The 21,466-nt window shown below is 37.2% G+C and overlaps 4 protein-coding genes across 5 annotated transcripts; 2 read left to right on the forward strand and 2 right to left on the reverse strand.

The window, feature by feature from the left end:
• Positions 1-2,919: 2,919 nt before the first annotated feature.
• On the forward strand, positions 2,920-6,448 carry LOC137730459 (acyl carrier protein 1, chloroplastic). Of its 2 annotated transcripts, none has more exons than XM_068469449.2 (4): positions 2,920-3,138; positions 4,318-4,425; positions 5,794-5,916; positions 6,107-6,448. In XM_068469449.2, the coding sequence occupies exons 1-4, from the start codon at positions 3,082-3,084 to the stop codon at positions 6,230-6,232; spliced, it is 414 nt and encodes a 137-aa protein (XP_068325550.2). In that variant the 5' UTR covers positions 2,920-3,081; the 3' UTR covers positions 6,233-6,448. The 2 variants fall into 2 exon arrangements, with proteins under 2 accessions (XP_068325550.2, XP_068325549.2); XM_068469448.2 differs by having other exon boundaries at positions 2,949-3,138; positions 4,315-4,425.
• Positions 6,449-7,481: 1,033 nt separating this feature from the next.
• LOC137732675 (uncharacterized) lies at positions 7,482-8,217 on the reverse strand. Its single transcript, XM_068471970.2, has one exon. The coding sequence runs from the start codon at positions 8,067-8,069 to the stop codon at positions 7,677-7,679; it is 393 nt and encodes a 130-aa protein (XP_068328071.2). The 5' UTR covers positions 8,070-8,217; the 3' UTR covers positions 7,482-7,676.
• A 3,224-nt stretch (positions 8,218-11,441) lies between these two features.
• On the reverse strand, positions 11,442-17,628 carry LOC137732220 (serine/threonine-protein kinase RUNKEL). The gene is made up of 10 exons (XM_068471520.2): positions 17,446-17,628; positions 17,247-17,336; positions 17,066-17,118; positions 16,867-16,942; positions 16,627-16,688; positions 16,448-16,526; positions 16,299-16,358; positions 14,553-16,190; positions 13,411-14,280; positions 11,442-12,845 (listed from the first exon to the last, which is right to left on the reverse strand). Exons 1-10 carry the CDS (start codon positions 17,491-17,493, stop codon positions 12,222-12,224), a joined length of 3,600 nt encoding a protein of 1,199 aa, XP_068327621.2. The 5' UTR covers positions 17,494-17,628; the 3' UTR covers positions 11,442-12,221.
• Positions 17,629-19,420: 1,792 nt separating this feature from the next.
• On the forward strand, positions 19,421-20,584 carry LOC137732676 (clathrin light chain 1-like). The gene is made up of 2 exons (XM_088687147.1): positions 19,421-19,426; positions 20,237-20,584. Exons 1-2 carry the CDS (start codon positions 19,421-19,423, stop codon positions 20,582-20,584), a joined length of 354 nt encoding a protein of 117 aa, XP_088543273.1.
• Positions 20,585-21,466: the final 882 nt, after the last annotated feature.

The following is a 21,466-nucleotide window of genomic DNA, read 5'->3' on the forward strand; positions in this document are numbered from 1 at the left end:
TTAATTCTTATGCCAATATTATAAAACATTGTGCCAAAAGCATGGGGTGACAAAGAATCTATAGAGAGTCTCCTTAGCATTTCTCATTATATTATTCAGAACACAAAGCTTTATCAAAAGAATTGCATGTCTCTTAAGTTTAAAAGATGATTTTCACATGCTAATTTTGGCTTCTCACATAATTTTCTTTATTTATAACCATTAAATTGAATAAATCAAATAAAAGTAACGATCGTAACTAAATAAGGGTTTGTAAAAAGTTAAAAAAATGTGCGCGTTTATCATTTTCCTTAAGTTTTATATCTATTATCCTATGAGCTTGTCAGTTCATGCTTTCATCGAATTAAATTATGGATTTATGATTGATTATGTTTAGCAAATGGAAAATTAAGTTGGTTGGAAATTTGATGAAGCAACCAAAAAGCCAAGGTTAGCACTCCATATAATTCTTGTTTACCTAACTGGTTTTAATGGATGCCAGTTCTTCAAAAAAAAGAACTGCATTGTGCTCTAAAACAACAAATTACATGCAAGAATAAATGAACCCACAATTTGAATTAGAGAGTTTTAACGAAACACTCCTGGTACTGTTTACTTTTAATGAAAAATCACATTTTTACATTTTCTTGGTACTATTCACTACACTTTTATTTGTCATTTTTCATTAAAATTAAAGTTCTTTTGAACTTTTCGTTAGTTTTCATTTTGAATTAAGCAAACAAAATTATGTACGTTTATTGAAGATGTTTCAACAATTTATGTTCCTATTATGAATAGAGTATTGCTAGGGTTAGTAGAGCAGGTTTGCGTGGGATGATTTTGATCACTGAAGCATGTGGAGCTCATGATAAATAAGGGTCAAAATTAAATTACGTACGTGATATATGGGCTATTGCAAATGACGTGGGGATTGCTTCGTTCGAGTTAACTTGTAGGGAAGGTACACGAGCGGCGCATGTCGTGGCTTCATTTGTTCAAACCATGGTGGTTCGTTTAGCTGGTAGTGTATTGGTACAGAGTTTCTTTTTAATATTCTAGCTAATGATGTAAATCTTTCAACTCGTATTTAATAAAGATCTATCTTTCGACAAAAAGAAAAAAAAAATTATGTATGCACAAGCGATTGACCGTGACATCTTTAAATGTGAAAACCTAACGCACTGTCTCTCGTAACATTCCTAGTAGGGCTCAAGGCATTCAAATAAGTTGGTAGACTTTGGGAATCGGATCCCCTCCAGACCTAAAGGAACTGAGCCCACTCATTAAATGATTCAGACTATTGAAATTTGATTTAACGGCTACAAACAGGAACCCTCTAAAAGTTATAATAATTGTAGCAGTTAGATCAAGTTTCAATACTCCCAGATCATTTGATCATTGAGCTCAGTTCCTTTGGGTCTGATTATTTAATCTTTTAGTTGAGTTGACCTGCCCATAATTTTTTTTAATTGAACCTCAGAAAATTGGACCTAGACAATCTGCCATCCCCATCACATACTATTCTCATCCCCTCATATATTATGTGATCATGGTTAAACTACGTCAATATTTTATATTGATTTTTTTTATAGAAATAATAAGACAAAAGGCAATGGGAATATAGAATGTTGAAGTGACTTAATAGTGATCACATAAATGAGAAATGATGGAAAAGGTAAAAGATGAGAAGGGCAGAAAATCCAAGTCTGAGAAAATTATTCCTTTAAACTTCCGAAGTTGTTTGTATTTATTTAAATAAATGTAATTATTGAGAAATAAGAATTAAAGAAAAATAAAATCCCTCTCCTTCCCCTTTTCCTGGACTCCTTACTTTCTCTGTCAGCATTGGCATTTCAACGGTCACCATCGCTACATAGCCAGCCGACTTTAAATATATTTAAAGAAAATACGCATAAATAAAATCAATTACAAATTATTAGTCATAAATAGAACTCGATAGATATGGAAGTGTTTTTGGATCTTAAAAGTGCTTTTAATTTAGCTTCTTGTATAAAGTATTTAAAATATTTTTTCAATATTCATTTGCATTTTTAGTAAGGATTAGTTCTAAAAGCACTTTCATCAAAAAGCTATTTCAATTATTTTAAAAGCATTTTCAAATGAGTCGTAAAGCTAGGCTTTTGTGTTTGGTGGTCCCACTTGTTTCGCCTTTTATGTAATAATTTTATAAATTATGTATGCTTCTTTTGATGATTGTGTGTAATTCTCTCTACATCATGTCTGTTTTGCGCTTGAATTTTGTTGGAATATTAGGTTCAGTCATATTCTATGACATTTGCTATTTTGCGTTCTCTTCCGATTGAGTTTCTATTTCAATAATATTAAGTCACTTCTTCAAATTTCATCAAACTTCAAGTTCTAAACTAAAAGTTGCGCTCCCAATAGCACTATTTGCACTCTAACATTGGTATAGAAGACGGGAGTGTTGATAATGTTATTCATGGTTGAGATGAACTTGCCATTTAGTATAGATAATATCGTTTGTTCATAAAAAATAAAAAATAAAATAAAAAATCTAAACTTAGTCATAAATTGCAAGTGGTTGATTTCCCTAGACAATCTAAGTAGATAGATATTTTTTTGTACCTAGACTATAAATCTAAACTTGTTAAATTATAAATCGCGGTTGATTTTCCTAGTGACAGCCTTAATTCACTGCGTCCTGATTTTAAACATTTTCTCTTCTCTTGGTTTAGAATATCTCTTGTAATAAAAATTCAGATGTCAACTTGATCAAAGGTACAGATTAGTAGTGCAAGGAAGGAGCCAAACAGAAGATTTGATATCAACACAACCCTACTTGAATCCTGAGCCAGGAGCCAAACAGCAAGAAGGAAAACAGAAGGCCGAGGGCCAAACAGCCCCATATTTCGATGGAAACAATGCGAGTAAAATGCCCAACAAATCCCAACAAACACCAAGAAACAACCAATCCACGGCACTTATAAAACCCTTGTTTGAAGACTCTTTTCCTCCCATATCACACTCTCTCTCTCTACACACTCTTCGTGCTCTCCGCCGCCCTCTCTCTCCTCCATTTCTCACTTCTTTCGATACCAGATCTCTCCTCTGTCGACGCCAATGGCTTCCCTCGCCCAAGCTTCTGCTGCCCTTTCCACCTCCTTCAAGCCCGCTTTGGTAATTGGATAAAGTTTCCATCTTTCTTCTCTATGCTTGTTTGTTCTGTTTTTTCGGATTTGGGTTTCTGGGTGTAGATTTGGATCCTCATATTGTGTAGTTTGTGAATCTGGTTGGATTTTGAGCTGGGTATTGATTGTTTTGGTCAACTGTAAATCTAGAAGCTTTTGCTTCCATTTCTGATTGATTGAAAATTTACTTTTGATGATCATAAAGTATGAGCTTTGAATGATCTGAGAGTAGCTTGAGTATGACATATTTGATTGAATTGAGTTTTTAGAATAATTTGATCTGCTACTTTGAAGTTTGGAAATGGAAATTGATTGCATGCTACCAGTTGGGTTAGACATTTGATGAACCCATTGGGTGATTTGAAGCTATTTGGTCAGTTTTTTTATTTCATGGGGTGGCTTTTGAACCTCATGATTTTGTCTTAGTTCTAGCTTTTGGACACAACAGTAAATAACTCGGTTTCGATAGTCATTTATTGAATTGTGCTGGTTGCTTTGCTTTAGTTCTAGCTTTTGGACACAACAATAAATAGCTTGGTTTCAAAAATCGTGTATTGAATTGTGCTGGTTGCTGCACGTATTGAACTTAGATTAACCAAAACATCAAAAGAAAATTATGGTACAAGTACAACTGAAGGATGTGTTTTGTTTCTCGTGTTTTATGACTTTAAATAGTTCTAAAAAATCACTTGTACGGATTGTACTTGGAGAATCTTATGGTTCAAGTACAACTGAAGGGATACGATGAGAGTTCGGAGAGACAGGGAAGGTGGTAGTGAGTAGTGGATACATTGTTTTAGATCTTAGGAGATCCGAGGTCGTCTTCCCCTCCATCAGTTCTCTCCCTCTAGAAATTTGTTTTTAGTTAGTTTTCTGTTTCATATTTACAACATTTTTGTCGCTGCTTAAGAACAATTTATGAACTTTCAGTTTGACTTTCCTTTGATTCCCTTCGTATAATTTAAAGAGTGTTGGGTATTTGCCATGTGGGAGATTGGCTATTTTAGAAGGTTTATGATGAAGGGTGTTTATTCCATGATCTCTTTTTAGATAAGTGAACAATATTGGCTTGAAAATTTTCAATTCCTTAGATTCTGCTTTTTCTTCATGTTCATTTGATATATTTTCATTCATGACATTCAGTTTTTATGGTTGAATGTTGAAGCAGGCACCTGGCAGCAGGAGCTCTGGTTTCAAATCAGTTTCCTTTTCCGTCACTGGAAAGCGCTTTCCATCTCTCAGATCCCAACCTGGGCGCCTCCAAATTTCTTGTGCGGTAAGCTTGATTGATCATAATACTACCGTAATCTTTTCTTATATTGTCATCTGTCCCATACATAAATTTCTGCATTCTGAATATATCTTCACTTCTGGTGATGTGGCATTGGATTAATTTATTGTGTACATGTTCTTTTTGAATTGATAAAATATGATTACTGGTTGGACATGTTGGAAAATCCATTGTTCCCTTAACGTCTCACTCGACTTTTTAAAAGTTTCCTGTAATGAAAGAAATTATACTTTGAGGTCCTCTTAAGACACAGAGTGCTGTTTCCTCTAATACAGACCTCAGATTGTCTTCCTTATTTTGCTAAAAGAGGGCCTGATAACGAATAATGGTATCTCAGAAAGCCAGTGCTTTGTACCAATCTGCTCTTGGCTCGCTATGATACCTACACTCTTCCATAGTTTTCTTTAATCTATGAGACAACTTTTCCTTTGAGGACCTCTTAAGACACTGAGTGCTGTTTCCTCTAACGCAGACCTCAGTTTGTCTTCTTTATTTTGCTAAAAGAGGGCCTGATAACAAATAATGGTATCTCAGAAAGCCAGTGCTTTGTACCAACCTGCTCTTGGCTCGCTATGATGCTTACACTCTTCCATAGTTTTGTTTAATCTACGAAACAACTTTTCCTTTGTGGTCCTCTTAAGACACGGAGTGCTGTTTCCTTTAACACAGACCTCAGGTGTCTTCTTTGTTTGGCTAAAAGAGGGCCTGATAAAAAATTATGGCATCTCAGAAAGCCAGTGCTTTGTACCAATCTGCTCTTGGCTCGCTATGATGCCTACACTCTTCCATAGTTTTCTTTAAACTACGAAACAGCTTTTCCTTTGAGATCCTCTTAAGACACGCAGTGCTGTTTCCTTTAACACAGACCTCAGATGTCTTCTTTGTTTGGCTAAGAGGGCCTGATAAAAAAACTATAGGTCTCAGAAAGCCAGTTCTTTGTACCCATCTGCTCTTGGCTCACTATGATGCCTACACTCTTCCCTAGTTTTCTTTAATCTATGAAACAACTTTTCCTTTGAGGTCCTCTTAAGACACAGAGTGCTGTTTCCTTTAACACGAACCTCAGATGTCTTCTCTGTTTCGCCAAAAGAGGGCCTGATAAAAAATTATGGCTTCTCAGAAAGCCAGTGCTTTGTACCCATCTGCTCATGGCTCGCTATGATTCCTATACTCTTCCACAGTTTTCTTTAATCTACAAAACAAATTATCCTTTGAATATCATAACCATGTCATAGGATGCTTAGCCTTGTGTTGTCTAAGAAAGCATTTTTGTTCGTTGAAGGTACTAAAACTCTGTCGAATGTAAGTTAGGAAACAGTGATTATAGTAATATGGTATATATACTTTTTGCAGGCCAAACCGGAGACTATCACCAAGGTGTGTAGCATAGTGAAGAAGCAGCTGGCTTTAGCTGAAGACGTGGATGTGTCTGCTGGCTCAAAGTTTTCAGAACTTGGTGCCGATTCTCTTGACACAGTAATTACCAATTATCTTTTGTTGTTCCTATTTTCTACCTTGCCGATTAATCATTACCTTTCTATTATTTTTCCTTTCCTATAACACAAGTAGAATTTTAGAATGATAGGGGTTGCAACTTGGTATAGATGTTTGTTTTTCCGTGTTTAGTTGGTTATCGTGATTGATATATTCGCACCCATTGATACAGGTTGAGATTGTGATGGGGCTTGAGGAGGCATTTGGCATCACCGTGGAGGAAGAAAATGCCCAGACCATCGCCACTGTTCAAGATGCAGCTGATCTGATTGAGGATCTCGTTGCGAAGAGTGCTTAATGAAGTTTGAAGAAAACCAACACAAACATGAGGACCCTTTTTTCTCCCTTTTCTTTCTTTGTATGAGGTTTATATTTTATGATTTTGGGACTTTAATTATCTCTGGTTATGGATGTTTTAGCGCGCTTAATTGAAGATCGATCGTTAGTGGTGTTTCTAATGTTATGTATTTGTTTGCTTTTATCTCAAGAAAAATAATGAAAAGTTGTTTGCTAATGTGCGGAATTTTATTCTTATCATACTTGCATAGGCTGCAAATATCATGGACGACAATTCTCGAAAGAGAAGACAATCAATGTGACAAGCACTAGTAAGTGTTGCTTAATTACAAACACTACCAATAACCTTCAACCTTTGTAAGATGGGTGGCAAATGGCAATTCAGAACCCCTCTCACCAATTCAAATTCTTACTTGATTAGTTGTGGGGAAGGGGATTTGGGAGATTCGGAATTAGTCAAGAAGAGTTTGGGGAATTCAGACTTGGGGGGTGCAGAATGGCGGTCAATTGCCCTGGTAGTCGAGAAGAGTTGTGGAATTCAGACTTGAGTGCAGCGTGGCTGACGAACTGTCATGTTAGTCAGGAAGGGATTTGGGGAATTCAGACTCGAGTGCAGAATGACGGACAATCACCCTGCTAGTCACGAAGAGAATTTGGGAATTCAAACTCGGGTGCACAGTGCCATGTTGAGTAATTGGCCGTATAGTGTGGAAATGTAAAATGACGGATGATTATCATGTTGACTAACTGACTTAACTCACGTATCTACTTCACATCTTACACAAGAAAACTTGATCATTGGATGATTCAGGGCCCCATTACCCACCTCCAAGTTGGACATTTTCTTTGCTCAAATTCGTGCCCCCACCCACCCACTTGGTTGGCGTCTGACAAGCAAATTCACTAGAGACATTAAAATCCAGCTATCACTTTTTAGATCAACAAATCTTATACGAGACTTGGTGTTCAATGATCACGACAGCAGAAACAGACAGATTAGATTACCTAAAACGCCAAATTTATTCGTTCGGGTACATCTTAGGATGTCACATGCACTTACAAATAAATTTACTTTCAATTATTCGATTTCGATCCGGTTTAAACAATGTGCGATTTTACTTGGTATTGTAATTTTCGGTATTTTACCTATATCAATATTAAGTGATGAGTGTTGCAGACTCATAGTCTCTAGTGAGAGTAGCAAGACACCAAGCATTTCTTTCCTATACAAACGATGTCGAAAAAGAGGATAACTGAATGCAGCATCTCAAATGTAAAAATAAATGCTCTTCAACTATTCGAGCTACAAACTCTGAATATTACTCGAAATCAATTAAAAGTTCTCTAACCTATACAAAAAGTAATACTACACATATATATTGGACAAATTTTGACTACAATCAATGAGAATTGAATCTGTATCCCGCAAAAAGATGACTTACACCCTAAGAAACTGCATGAAGCAATACACATGCAGCTGAAATTGCAAAAGCAGCCAACTTCAAAGTCCAAAATAAGTCCGCAGATGCTGCTGAAGAAGTTGGCAGTGACCCAAATGGTGAAAGTGCAGAGTAAGGCAGTTCGTCGGGATTCGGAGGGCTCGGGTTGGAGGGAATGGTGGGTATGGAGGAATCAGTTGGAGTGGTAGGCACCTCCGGACCTGGAGATGGCAAAAGTGGAGCTATTTCTGGAGGCAGTCCTTGCAGATTAGAAGATGGAGGGGAGTTGGTGAAGAATGCTGGTGAAGCTGAGTTGCTTGAGGCTTTTGACTTGAAGGAAAGAAGAGGTGAGACAATGAGAGCCGTAATGAGGGCTATATTTAACCAAAAAGAGGCCATTTCTAATGATGAAGATATCAATTCCCACAAAATTTAGTGGAGTGTGGTTTATATATTTGTGTAGTGGAAGTGCTTTTGGAGCTTAACCAAGGGAAAAAATGCTTTTGATGGAAGTTATGATTGGGCTTTTTGAATTTCGTAGACGACTAATTTACCCTCTCACGTCTTATGTAAATATATTGTTTATATACATAGCGGAAAGGATGATTAAGTTTTTAATTTTTATATTGTTATACAAACAATATCTGTGAGAGGAATAATTGGACATAGAACTTCTTACGCAGGTAAATGCTTTTAATAACTTAGTAACTAGTACCAAGTAGATGATTAGAAGTTTTAGGTTGAGAGATTTTTTAATGTGTCGGGAATATAGTTCGGTACACTAAATGTAATAAGATAAATTGGTTAGAAATTATTTTTCAAAATTCTAACCAATTGTATTATTATTTTTTATATACCGAAACATGTTTTCGTCATACTGAAAAATTTCTTTTTAGATAGGACCGATGTGCCACATGGGTAGAGTGAAGTTTCGATGGATTTGAGCGAATACAGGTTGGCGTGTGCAGGGAAGAGACAAAGATCAATGATTGGAGATGACTTGACCATATTTTTTAATTGGAATATTGTTTTTTTGTTTTTGCTTTTGATCTGAGACCTTGCTGTCCCCTTGATTTACTGATAATCCGGAACCCTAAATCCTATTCTACTTGATTACTTAATGTTATAAACCCATCAATCAGCCTAATAAGGAGTAGGATTCTCTCTCCTCTTTTTTTCTCTCTCCTTCTCTGCCCTCCTATTTGAACGGTCACGGTTAAGTCATGTCAACATTTTATATTAATTTTTTATAACAAGAGAAAGACAAAATAAGAGAATGTGAGAGGAGGGGATGGAAAGAGGAGGGAAGAGAATCCTAATCCATACTCAGGGCCGACCCTGGTCAGGGGCGAAGAGTGCGACCGTCTAGGGTCACCGATTTGAAGTGTATCCAAAAATAAATTATCTTACCTGTTAAACATGTGTTAAAACATTATTGGACAAAATAAAAAAATGACTACTCACTAGTGAATATCACTAATAAGTACTCACATTAACCCAATAACTAAACTCCAATCAAGCAAATTAATTAATTAAGTTTGACTTTACCCAATTTGTATTTTCGGATGCTTAAAGTCCCAAAAAGAGCTCTAATATGCATTAACAAACAATTACTAACTACTACTACAACTTACTGTTATTGTTCTTCATTTGTAAGTGAGAGACCTCAAGTTCGACTCAAATGGATAATGAAGATATTATATTTATGTTGAGTTCTAACGCCATCAATTAAAAGAAATATTCAAATGATATGTTTTGGTGTGGCCTTTTTTTAACAAATGACAACATAATTTATACTAAATTCGTCTACACTATGAATAAGGAAGAATTTTTGAACCCAAGAAGCGGCGAGATTGAAGAATCGGAACAATCCACCACTTTGATGCAACCTAATTGCAAACTCAAATTAAAATAAAATATAAAAAATAAATATAAAATCATGAAAGAGTTGATTGATGTCATAATCTGTGAACCAATAATGCTCATGTCGAAAAATTTAACAGTAAATCTTTCATATAAAGATTTAATGAACCTTTCAACGCGTAGATCTTGCATAAAATTTTTAAAATGAGCAGAACGTAGTATAAAACAACTTATTAGTAGTCTCCAGTCATCATCCACATCCAAGTCAAAATTCAAGAATTCCAAATATTTGTCACACTAGGGTCAGTAAACAACTATTGTTACTTTAATATAAAGAAAATTTTAATGTGAAAGAAGAACAAACACCATGCTGCATCGGACATTATTGGCTCATAAAAAGGGCAAGAAGTAAAGGACAATTATATACACCCACTAATGATTAGTCCTACCTTTTAGGGTGCGAGATACCTCAAACTTCCGGAAAAAATGAAAGGAACAACTATATACCAACCCCCAACCCCTCCCTCCCTCCCTCCCCAAAAATCACGGGTCCAGCAAGAGCAGGTCAACAACTAGATTGATGATTGAATTGAACCATTCACCGACGAAGGATGTTCCAATCAAAGGAATTTCACAGGATCAAATCGAAACTTTGTAATGCTACACTAAAATTTTACTGGGGTCGGTAAACAACTACTGTTATTTTAACATAAAGAAAAATTTAATGTGAAAAAAGGAACAAAAACCATGCTACATCGGACATTATTGGCTCATAATGCAGAGATCTGAGATCAATGATGGATTAGAAAAGGGCAACAAGTCAAGGACAATTGTTCATACCAACTACGGATTGGTCCTATCTTTTAGGGTACGAGTTACCTCAAACTTCCGGAAAAAGAAGAAAGAAACAATTGTAATTTATATACCAACCCCCAACCCCCAACCCCTCCCCTCCCTCCCTCCCTCCCCCACCCAAAAATCACGGGTCCAGCATCAGCAGGTCAACAACTGGATTGAATCGAACCATTCACCGACGTAGGATGTTCCAATCGAAGGAATTTCGCAGGATCAAATCGAAACTTTGTAATGCTGTTAACTATTGCAGCATGCATGAACGTTGAATCCAAAAAATAAATAAATAAATAAAAATCCTTAATTTTAATTGGAAAATGATCAATTTTTTAGCAGGTCGTCGATATCTAATTATTAGGTTTTGATATTTTATTGTAATATTGTCACTATATTTTTGGCATTTGATTTTAGTTGGTTAGCAATTAAGATTTTCTTTTTTTTTTTTGGGTTCGTAGATGAAATCAAAGTTTGGTTTGTATTTGATTATTTCTTGAGAAATGTAACAGTCAGTTAGACACGCTTATAAACAGTAATTAACTGTTGATGCATGTGAGCCTATTATGCGTGCATCAAATATTTGCGTGAAATACAATAACCAGTGTCTAAGTGAAATATAATATTTACTATCTAATGGTATTCCTCTTCACTTGTTAGTGAAAGGTCTTAAGTTCGATTCTCGTCAAATGCAAATTTGAACCACATTATTCTGGCTAGCTTAAGGCTCGTTTGGATGTAATTTTAAAATGACTGAAAATGCTTTTAGAGAAAATGTTTTTAGATTCCAAAAGCATTTGAAATGCTTTCTACAAGAAGCACATCCAAACAAGCTCCTAGTGTAAGGTTTAACCCACTCCCCCACCCCCTTAGCGTAGATAATATCATTTGTTAAAAAAATAAAAAAAATGGGGTTGGGGCAGGATTCAGAACAAGCCTTGCCACAAAGGCCAGGAATTCACAACCTTTGTGTACCAATGTGGATTCGTTCATCCTTAATCGAACAGCTAAACAATTTCGCACCACAAATAATCAGCATTTTGGGATGATTAACATATGAAGTTTTGATCGAATTGCAGTGAAGCAAATTCCAGAAAATGATATATATCGAAAGAAATTGAAATCCAATGGAGATATAAGTCTGCAAAGATTATACAAGAAGCCAACCAGAGCTGGATTGGCCCTAACATAATGCAGAACAAATACTCACCTTCATGAGTTGTCGATTCTTTGTCAAGAACTCAGGAGAAGCCGATTGATTTGCATGCCAAAAGAGGAAATCGTTACACTCGAGAGATTATAATTGTGATGATACAAAAGAGGGAAAAGAAACGAGCGTCTTGCCTCCACGGTTTACAGGCAGCGAGGCAGCCGTTGCAACTCCACAGCCACATGGAAAGCAGCAGTGGCTAAAACAGGTACACCTGAACCTTTAAGCTCAGAAACAATGCCTTCAATTCTTGAGATCTCGGGTATAGATATCGACAGTATCATTGCGTGTAACAAATATTGCCTACAAGAATAACCGAGGGCATGCAGCACCCGCTGCACCAATAGGTGAGATGTGCCTCTACGCCAAGACTCGAGGACTGCAGTAATTTTTGGAAGATTAGTTAGCAGACCAGCAGTGGCCTCCCTTGGAGCTGCCTTGAGCAACAAGACAACGCATTCTGAAGCTAGATCTGCCACATTTACTCCGTGGGATCTACTCAACTCTAGTAAGACGCCAACATTGCTGCCGAAGTCCATGATATCTCTAATGCCTTGTTGCTGATCAGCACCGCTTGCCTCGGAAGATGCATCACCTAGAAGAGCAGGTTCTTTTGAATAGATGAAGCCTTTTCAACCATTCACTGACCGTAGAAGGAAAGCCCTGCATAAGCCAAGGGTTGGTTCCAGAAAATCTTCCATATCTTTTGCACACACAAACTCTAGAAGGTTTCCTGTTTTCCGAACTACCTTCAGTTGAGAAAGCAACTTGGTTTCCATTTCAGGTGCTGATGTCAGAGCCAGACATAGCATGACATTATTCACATTTGCACTTGAGAGATCGCCGAGCAAAAACTCAAAGCATTGCGAGACTATCTTAAGATCTAGAATGTCTGCAATTTTGATGTAATTAAGTTCAATAAGCATCACAAGAAGCTTTTGTGCGTACAAGGGAATCGGATCTTCATCTTCAATTAAGGACGGGTAAAGAGGAAGAAAATTCTTATTGGAAATGGATTCCAGTTCATTGGACCTTTGCTGATTTTCAGATTGTTCATTCAGAAAAATTACCATCACGTCAAACAAAATTTTCAAGCACAGACACCTGGCATCACCATCCTTGTTACCCTTATAAAGAACAGCCAAACTGGGGAGAACTTCATGAATAAAAACGTCAGGGCTTTCAAGAATTACATGTGACTCCTCTGAGACAGACTCAAGAATTCGAAGAAGGGTAATCTGGAAGTCGTCCCTGCCCTGGAAATCAATAGTAAATTATTTATCAGTATCAATGTCACCATATTACGTTTTCTTTCTGTTGATGTACAAAAGTGGACCAACTTAGATCTGACCGTTAAACCACACAAACACACAAGAAAACGTTAATCTGTTACCACTTCTCATCATAAGTTGGGACTATAACTGCCTTTCACTCCACATAGTATAAATCTACCAGAAGTCCAAGCTAATGCACTTTTATGCCTTAGCCCTCCGCATGTCAACTTAAAAGCTAAGGAGTCTATTACTAGTGATTTATTTAGAAAATAAATGGCATGTTGTGTAGCGGAAGTGATCAGGTTGTCACTTGCTCAAGCATTTTAACAACCTATAACAACCTGGGATCACTTGCCAAGACACAGTACCTAAGCACCGGGCAAGTTACATAACATCCCAAGTTCCAATAACTAACAGTTAGCTCATCTAATCACACAGAACCATTTAGTATTACTAATTTATCATATCATAATTATAAGCATCGTGATAGCAACGAGAAGACTAGCAATGACTATAAATAACACAGAATGGTTAGGCTGCCACCCACCTGAAATGGTGTCTCCACGAGTTTCATTAGATTTGCCAACTGCTGCAGGACCTGTTCACCCACCACCTTGCGCTTAAAAGACAAGCTCCGAAGAAGATGGAGAACTACAGGAAACATATAAACATTGGTCTTTGGTGCAGCTCTACCGTTAAGGGGAGATTGATACCCATGGCGCCTGCCTCCCATCGTTTTCTGAATATCTCCAGTAATCGTATCCAGTAAACTGGGTATAGTTGACGCCATAACAGACAAAGATGTCTCTAAACACTGCTGCACATAATGGTCCTTCTCTTTCACCAGCCTGTCCACCACAGAAAGCAACTTGGCATGGCAAAAAAAATGTGGCAGCCACCTCCTACTGCTCTTACAAAGAAGAGCAACGAAAACAAGTGTCTTTCCCTTCAAAACCTCACTTCCCTGATCAATAAGAGACACTAAACTTGGGACAAGATTCTTATCCTCCATCAGTGGGAGGAGATACCTACCAACATTAGTTAACATATGACTTCCAAGCATGGCCATGTTTAAGAGGTTTAAGCTTATTTGCTGCTCACGCAGACTGCCCTTCACAAGTGCTGATGCTATTTCCTTTAAAGAGAGCTTCTCTATTACTGGTTGAATGCTAGGTGGATTAAAACGAACCAGACGGACCAAGCATGATCCTGCTGTGAGCCTCATGCTCTCCTGTTTTCCAGCAGCCCTGTATAAATAGCATAGGTTATTAATCATGTCCTGGCTAGTCAAACGAGCTGCCCAGGGCCCTGCTTGACTGCAAATATTTTCTATCGTCCTCAATGCATATAATTGAGTTAGATCGTCCTCTCCTTTTCGTAAAATTGATGAAACCAATGAAAGCAATGCATTTGACACCTGCCCCAAGGAGAATAACTTATCAGTGACAAAAAGAAAGGGTAAGTACTCAAGGACATCCAGTAGTAACAGTTCTCTTGGTAGAACATATTTTTAAGTTCCAATTGATGAGGAAACAAAAAATGATAGTTTTACAAGAGCATATACATATATAATATACCACTAAACCTTTTACTCGGTTAAGAGTAAAAGTACAGACTATTAGAGTATAACAGTCAATCTTTCTATGAACAGGAGCATATGCAACAAGTTGCAATATTTATGACACTAACCTGCCACCCAGATGTGGACCGGCTTTCCTTTGATGGACATTCTACTGGATTGTTGTCTGCATGATCAATTTGGGTGGATATATAGAATAGTAACTCACCCAAAGCAGCAATAGAAAACCTCCTCACCTTTTCCTGCTTGTCTCTAAGGCCATCAGCAAGTGAACCCAAAATTCCCGAATCTGCCAAATCATCTTGAATAAAAGTAGAATGTCGAATCAACAAACCAACCAGTGAAGCAAGTTGGACACGTAAAGCCAAAGCCTTGGACAGCCGGAGCATTTTAACCAGCAGAAGCATGATAGGTCCATTGGTCAAGATATTTGCAGCATCGGCATTAATGCTTAACATCTCAAGGTATCTAATTACATTTTGCTTCTCACCAATGCTACTGTTCCCATTAAAAATGGCTATAATCTTATAACTGAGTGCATCCAACTGCTCTTTAGAGATCTTCACAAAGTCAGAGGCTTGCAGTGCCTCAAAGGGAAGAGAAGGAATTACCTCCGAGTTTTTATCAGATTTTCTGGTGGGCATCACGGGTCTGACTGAGAGATCTGATGGATGCCAAAGAACTTGTGAAAGGTTATTCGGAGATTTTGAAGAATCATAGTCAACTGCCGATCCTGAACCTTCCTTAAATCTCTGATTTTTAATTTGAGGACTGGCACTGGGTGGAATTGCAGCCATTTCAATATTCTGGGGAGATGGTTCCTGATTATGAACTTTGGATTCATCTGAGGCAGGTGTACTAACAACAGGCAGGGCATCCGAATGGTTCAAGTTGTTTTCCATCTCTTCCATATTATCCTGGTGCTGACTTGAAAATTTGTTATCAGGTGTACAACCTTGGATATCGGACCCATCAGATTCATCCTGTGTGTCTTCTTCTGCGTTCTCATTAAAGTCAAGTTCCATATCCGTGTTCTCAATTTTGACTTCAGAACTATTAGTAGACACCGGCCTGCGGTAGTTTTCCTTCTCATTTTCCCTCTGCAGGTTCTGTTTTGCGATTCTTGAGAGCCTCAAAAGATTCACACCCCTAGTGGCACAAGAAGGACCCTTTTGGTTTTCATCAACCCCTCTGCCAGAAACCTTTGCTTGAGTTCTGCGGCCTCCAGATGTCCCCTTTACTGGAGTCTCACGACCTTTTGCTCCTAAAACAGAATTCTCATCCTGCTTAAAAGTTCCTTTAACATCATTTTGGCGATATTTAGGAGTTCTGATTTGGGAAGATTTATCCCCATTGCGCTCTGACAGACATGGCTTAGCATATTGTTCTAGCATATTATCAAAAGCAGGCTGAGGAGGCAGAGGCACAACAGTTAACTTAGTCCTCCAGAAAGCATGACAACAAAGTTCAAGCCACTGTATTCTTTCTGCCGGATCCTTTATGAGTAAAGAATTTATGAGATTGACAAAAGGACGGCTAGGAGTGCCAGGTAGAGGCGGTGTTGGATCTGAGATAATGGATTTTACCAGCTGAGTAAACTCCCTACCAACAAAAGGAGGCCTCCCAGCATAGCACTCATACAGTACACAACCAAGGGCCCAGAAGTCAGATGCATACGAATGAACACCCCCTTCTTCAAACAGCTCAGGAGCCATATAACAAGGTGTTCCACGTTTTGCTTGCGGCAACTAAACATGTACAACAAGGGAAAGCTACATTAGTATTCTCATATTTTCTAATTACATTCAGATTACTTTATCCAAAAGATTTTCACATGTTAGGATAAGATAACCTACAGAAGAAGAAGGGATTTGTGATATGTCGCTCAATTTTCTCGCCAATCCAAAATCACATAGCTGCATTGTGCAAACATACAAGTTCAGATGAAGAGAAAAAACATAAAACAATCGAGAAAAATATGCAAGGAAAATATCCTTCCTTATACCTTTGTACGGCCATTCTCATCCAACAGGATATTTGATGGTTTCAAGTCACAGTATATGATTCCCTTTGAGTGTAAAAACCTAACACAAAGTGAACATTCCGAAAACATGAATTAAATGAAGTAAAGAAATAGAGACTTGTAAGAAGAACAAAAAAAATGAAGCAATTCAAGATTCTTACAGCAAAGCTCTAACAAGGTCACACCCAAGGTCATGAATCGACTCTTCAGGTAGCTGTTTATCCTACATTTCCATACATTATCAGTATTAGAGTTCTGAATCATCTTCAATAAAACATTAGCAGTTTAGCACCATTCTAAGACCAACCAAATTCGCAATAATTCCGTCTTACACAAAAAAGAAAAATCCCCAAGCTCTACACATTACTTTGATGTGAAGCGCAGACTAAGTGATCAATTACCTGGCTTAATAGTGTCATCAAATTACCCCCAACGCAATACTCCAAAACCAACCACAAGTGAGCAGAAGTTTCATACCTGCATTTAATAGCGGCACACAAAAAAGGAAATTCACAAATACACAACTCAATTGTTAGCTCAAATTAAATAAAAACAAGTATGGAAATTACACAAGCAAATATCGGACGAAAGAATTCTTACCACCAGTAAAACTTGAGGATATTTTGATGATCTAGAGTGTGAAGAATCTTCACCTGCACCAAATGCAGAACTCTATAACCTAAATCGTCTTCGAATTTGAATTAACCAAACCAAATTTAAACCCTACAATGCTAAATCCGAATTTTGTTTCTTAGTTTGCTTACTGAACTTAGTTACTTACTTCTTGCAGAAGCTTGCTCTTCTGCGATTTCTCGACGCTCTTAATCGCGAAGTACTCGATGGTCTTCTTCTTCCTCCCCTTGTACACAGTCTGCAAATCCAACAGCAATCCGATTAATTAAGCAACTAATTGAACTTAAAATCGTCGCATCGGAGAGTTCGGAGATGAAGACGCGAACGAGCTTGTGAATCAATCTTACCGAGCATTTTCCGCGGCCAATGGCTTCGTAGACGTGGTACTGGTTCATCTCTGAGCTTTGCTTCCTAGGGTTTGCAGATTTGAAATTTTAGAGAGAGAGAGAGAGAGAGAGAGAGAGGGATTAGGCTTTTGGATTGGGGACGAAAGGTCAAATGTTTGGTACAAGGGAATGAGCGGGAATGTGGATTTACATTGAAAATAAACGAGGATATTGTAGAGAGGCGAGAGAGTGCGCTCTCCGGGTTTAAGGTTTGAGTTGTATCCAAACAGTGTCTTTCCACCCTTTTCATTTTTAAATTTTGATGGGATGCAGTATGACTGCCACGTGTCCATCTTGACCGTTGGTAGTCATCCAAGGGCTAAAACTTGGCCACCTGTTTAATAGGTTAATTTGAACTATTTTTGGGTCGTGTAAATTTTTAGGAGTAATGTTATTCATATCATGTTTTTATATCATATTTCTATACCGCCTTAGGTGGCATCTACTGTGGACAGACACATCATTTGAAAAATTTGTAGACCCCAAGGAAAGGAAGGAGAAAGATTCTTCGTATACCACAATCATCATTTAATTAACTAGTTTTTCTTAATTATTAATTTATTAAATAATGAACTAAATTTAAAAATCTGATTAATTCAAATGATGTGGTTGTCTACATCAAATGCCACCTAAGGTGATGAAAATGTAGTACAAAAACATGGTATGAATAACATTACTCATTTTTTAGATTGTTGGTTCGTGTAATTTTATTTTATTTTTTCTCTTCACGCCCCACTCTCTTTCACAATGTATGGATATATTGTAGTATCCCACATCGGCGGGGTGAGGGTTGGTCCCTGGTCTTATATGTACATGTCCATCTCTTCCTAGCATGATGCGTTTTAGGTAGTGAGGTTCTCTTGCCCAAAAACAAATCCGTGAGACTGTGAAGCAAACAATATCACGTTAAGGCAGAGGCTGGGATGTGACATATATTGTAGTTTAATTTTATTTTTCGGTAACAATATTGTAGTTTACTTTTAATTTTTAAACTCTCATATTAGTTTCTTTAGTAACACCGCACTCTCTTTTAAAATCATGTGATTTGTTAATTGTTTAAGTCCAGCCACAGTTCGATCTTCTACCAAATTTGAAATTGCATTGCATTTTACAAGTTGCTAAAGTACTGGTTTGATACTAAGGTACTTTTATAAAAAGTGGGTATAAAAAAACGTTGAGCTCAAAAATGTGTATGGTAAACACTTAAAAACAACTTATTTTCACAGTTTTGGATGAAAAAAGTTGAAAACGTGAAGCAGCAAAAATGAGTTTTGAAAAATCAGCTTCTTTTCGCGAAAACACAGATGAATAGTGTTCATTAAATGAAACTTCCAAATTCCGAATGTCACGCCCCGATCCCGACAAACGTCGAAAATCGACATGTGGCCAAGGAAAAAAAATAACATTCGTTGAATAATATACCCCATACAGAATAAAATATTTTAACTGCAACCCAAAATAAAACGAAGGTGGCTACATTCTTCAGAATCTATTTACAAATATACATATCCCAAAAAGAAGCATAATCTTTGCTTTACTAAGAACAAGTTTGAGGTGCTCAAAAGAAGGTCCCAAAATAAGGTACAAGATAAGATATAGAGGTAACCTAGCACTCCAAATCTCTAATAACTATACTGCTACCCCACTTACGAGCCTCTCAAAGTCTACTCAGACTTGTTACCCGTAAGATCAGTGCCTACACCATCGGAATGGTGCACCGGCAAACAACAACCCGGATAAGTTACAAAACTTGTGTGAGCGACAAATAATACAAAGTATATGATACAATGATAATACCAGCTATCATTCACAATTTATAAACCTTGAATATAATTCATTCATAAGAAATCGCTACCAAACCTTACAAACTCCGAAGGAGTCACACATACATCCAAAGACTTTTCTAAATCAACACTCAAAAGTTCTCAAAGCCACAATGACGGTTACATTCAAACTAGAGTTAGAGAGACGTCGTTCGGCCGAAGCCTACGCAAGTAACCAAGTAGATAGTGACCCCCCAAAGCGGATTAACCAAGCAGAGTCACCCTTGAGAAAGTAACCAAGTAGGTAATGACCCCCTAAAGCAGATTAACCAAGCAGAGTCACCCTTTCAACTATTGAGAAGTGATCACCCAATGCAAATTAACCAAGCATGATCACCTCTAAATGTGTATGGCCATACCTAGGATATAAGGATCGCCCAACGCGGATTAACCAAGCGCGATCAATAAATAGTATGGACCCCTTACATGGATTAACCAAGCAGGACCATCCATGTACCATTACTACATGGTGCAGACTTAGTGTCGCCTAACCCCATGACACTAGGGTAACAGTCATTTACAATCCCTCATTGTTATCAAACCATCAAATATATAATCCAAAACACAATCCATCACGGTTCAAATATCCAATTCACATAATGTTTCATAAGTAGATCGATGGCAACTTAATAACAACAATTATTTAGCATAAGACCTATTTTAAGAATCCATGGTTTAATCACAAAGCTTATTAGTCCGAAAGATTTCAAAGTATTAATCATATCACATAGATTAAAATAACTCACATGAGATCTACACTAACGCACTCAAGCATGGAATTCAAGGCATCAAGCTCTGTCACCGCCTAAAACAAAGCACAAATCCACATTTAGGTTTCTCTCGATAAATTCACATACCCAAAACTCTCATAAGTCTCCCACAACGACATTTAATGAGGAATCGAACTGTTGTATTTTGGCGTTTCTCAGCTGTTCCTAGCTAATCAAGAGAAGTTTCATGCTGAGGTAGACAAGAAGTACTGGAAGGCAATTGTGGACCTCATCCCCAATGAGGTGCCATCAATAGAGAAGAGAGGGAAGAAAGATATGGAAAAGAAGCCATCCATTCTTGTTGTCCAAGGTCTAAAGCTTGGAAAGCCAATCGAGCTTTCGAGGATGAGGCATATACTTTTAAAATTGAAGCATAATGCACCTCCCCACCTTAAGCTTTCACCTCTAGCCCCATCTCCCACCAAGGATGCAAAATCGAGTACTTCTACTCCCCCGAAGGCTGCAGTTGTGGCGGCTATCCCCAAGGCTGTAATAGCTGCTTCGTAATTTGCTTGGCGTTCTTTGTTAGGCTTATTTTGTAGAAACCATGTACTTCCATTACAACATTGTGGAGTTTTTCTTCTTTAGTTGAACATTTCCTGATGGGTATATTCCGTTAGATTTTGTGTTTCATATGTACAAATGCGAGTCAGAAAATGCATAATAAACTCTATATTTTACGTTAATTTTTCATCTAATGGTTGAACTAATCATTTGAATCGGATTAAATTAATGTCACATCTAGTATTATACAATTTTGGTCATTTCAGACAGTCACATCTGTTTTACATAAAAGTTTACCAAACACTATAATACTGTTTTTTTTCTTTCTAAAAGCACTTTTACAAAAAAAAAGTTTACCAAACACTCTGCTGCTTTATTTCACGCAGCTGCTTATTCTCACAACACAACAGAAGCAGTTTTTTTTCAAAGCACAACAATACCAAACCAGCCCAAAAGTCCAACCATTTTCATTTTGTGTTTTTATAGTTCAAATTTCATTTTGATTTAAGTTTTAGATATTAATTCATAAGCTTTCATTTGTATTTAAGCTTCTTCTATTTTTTTTTCCTAAATTTTTAAATCAAAGTTCCTAAAATACTCTGGATTTAACAGCAACAACAACAAAAAAAAAAAAAAACAAAAAACAACAACGTTAGTGAAAAGGAGCAATGGTGTAACACATTGTTAAGTTCAATGACTAAATAAAATAATATGAGAGTTTAGGAACTAAAGTTAAACTATGACTAAAATTCAAAGACCATTACTATAATTAAGCATAGAAATTTAGGGAAAACTAATGAAAAGGGTTTGAAAACTTTGAGTTTTAACGAAAATGACAAAATAAAGGGTAAAGTGAATAGTATCAGGATTGACTTTTTAGTGTAA

The sequence above is a fragment of the Pyrus communis genome, chromosome 16 (genome assembly GCF_041283825.1).
Source record: "Pyrus communis isolate YQ-2024b chromosome 16, ASM4128382v1, whole genome shotgun sequence".
Lineage (NCBI taxonomy): Eukaryota > Viridiplantae > Streptophyta > Magnoliopsida > Rosales > Rosaceae > Pyrus > Pyrus communis.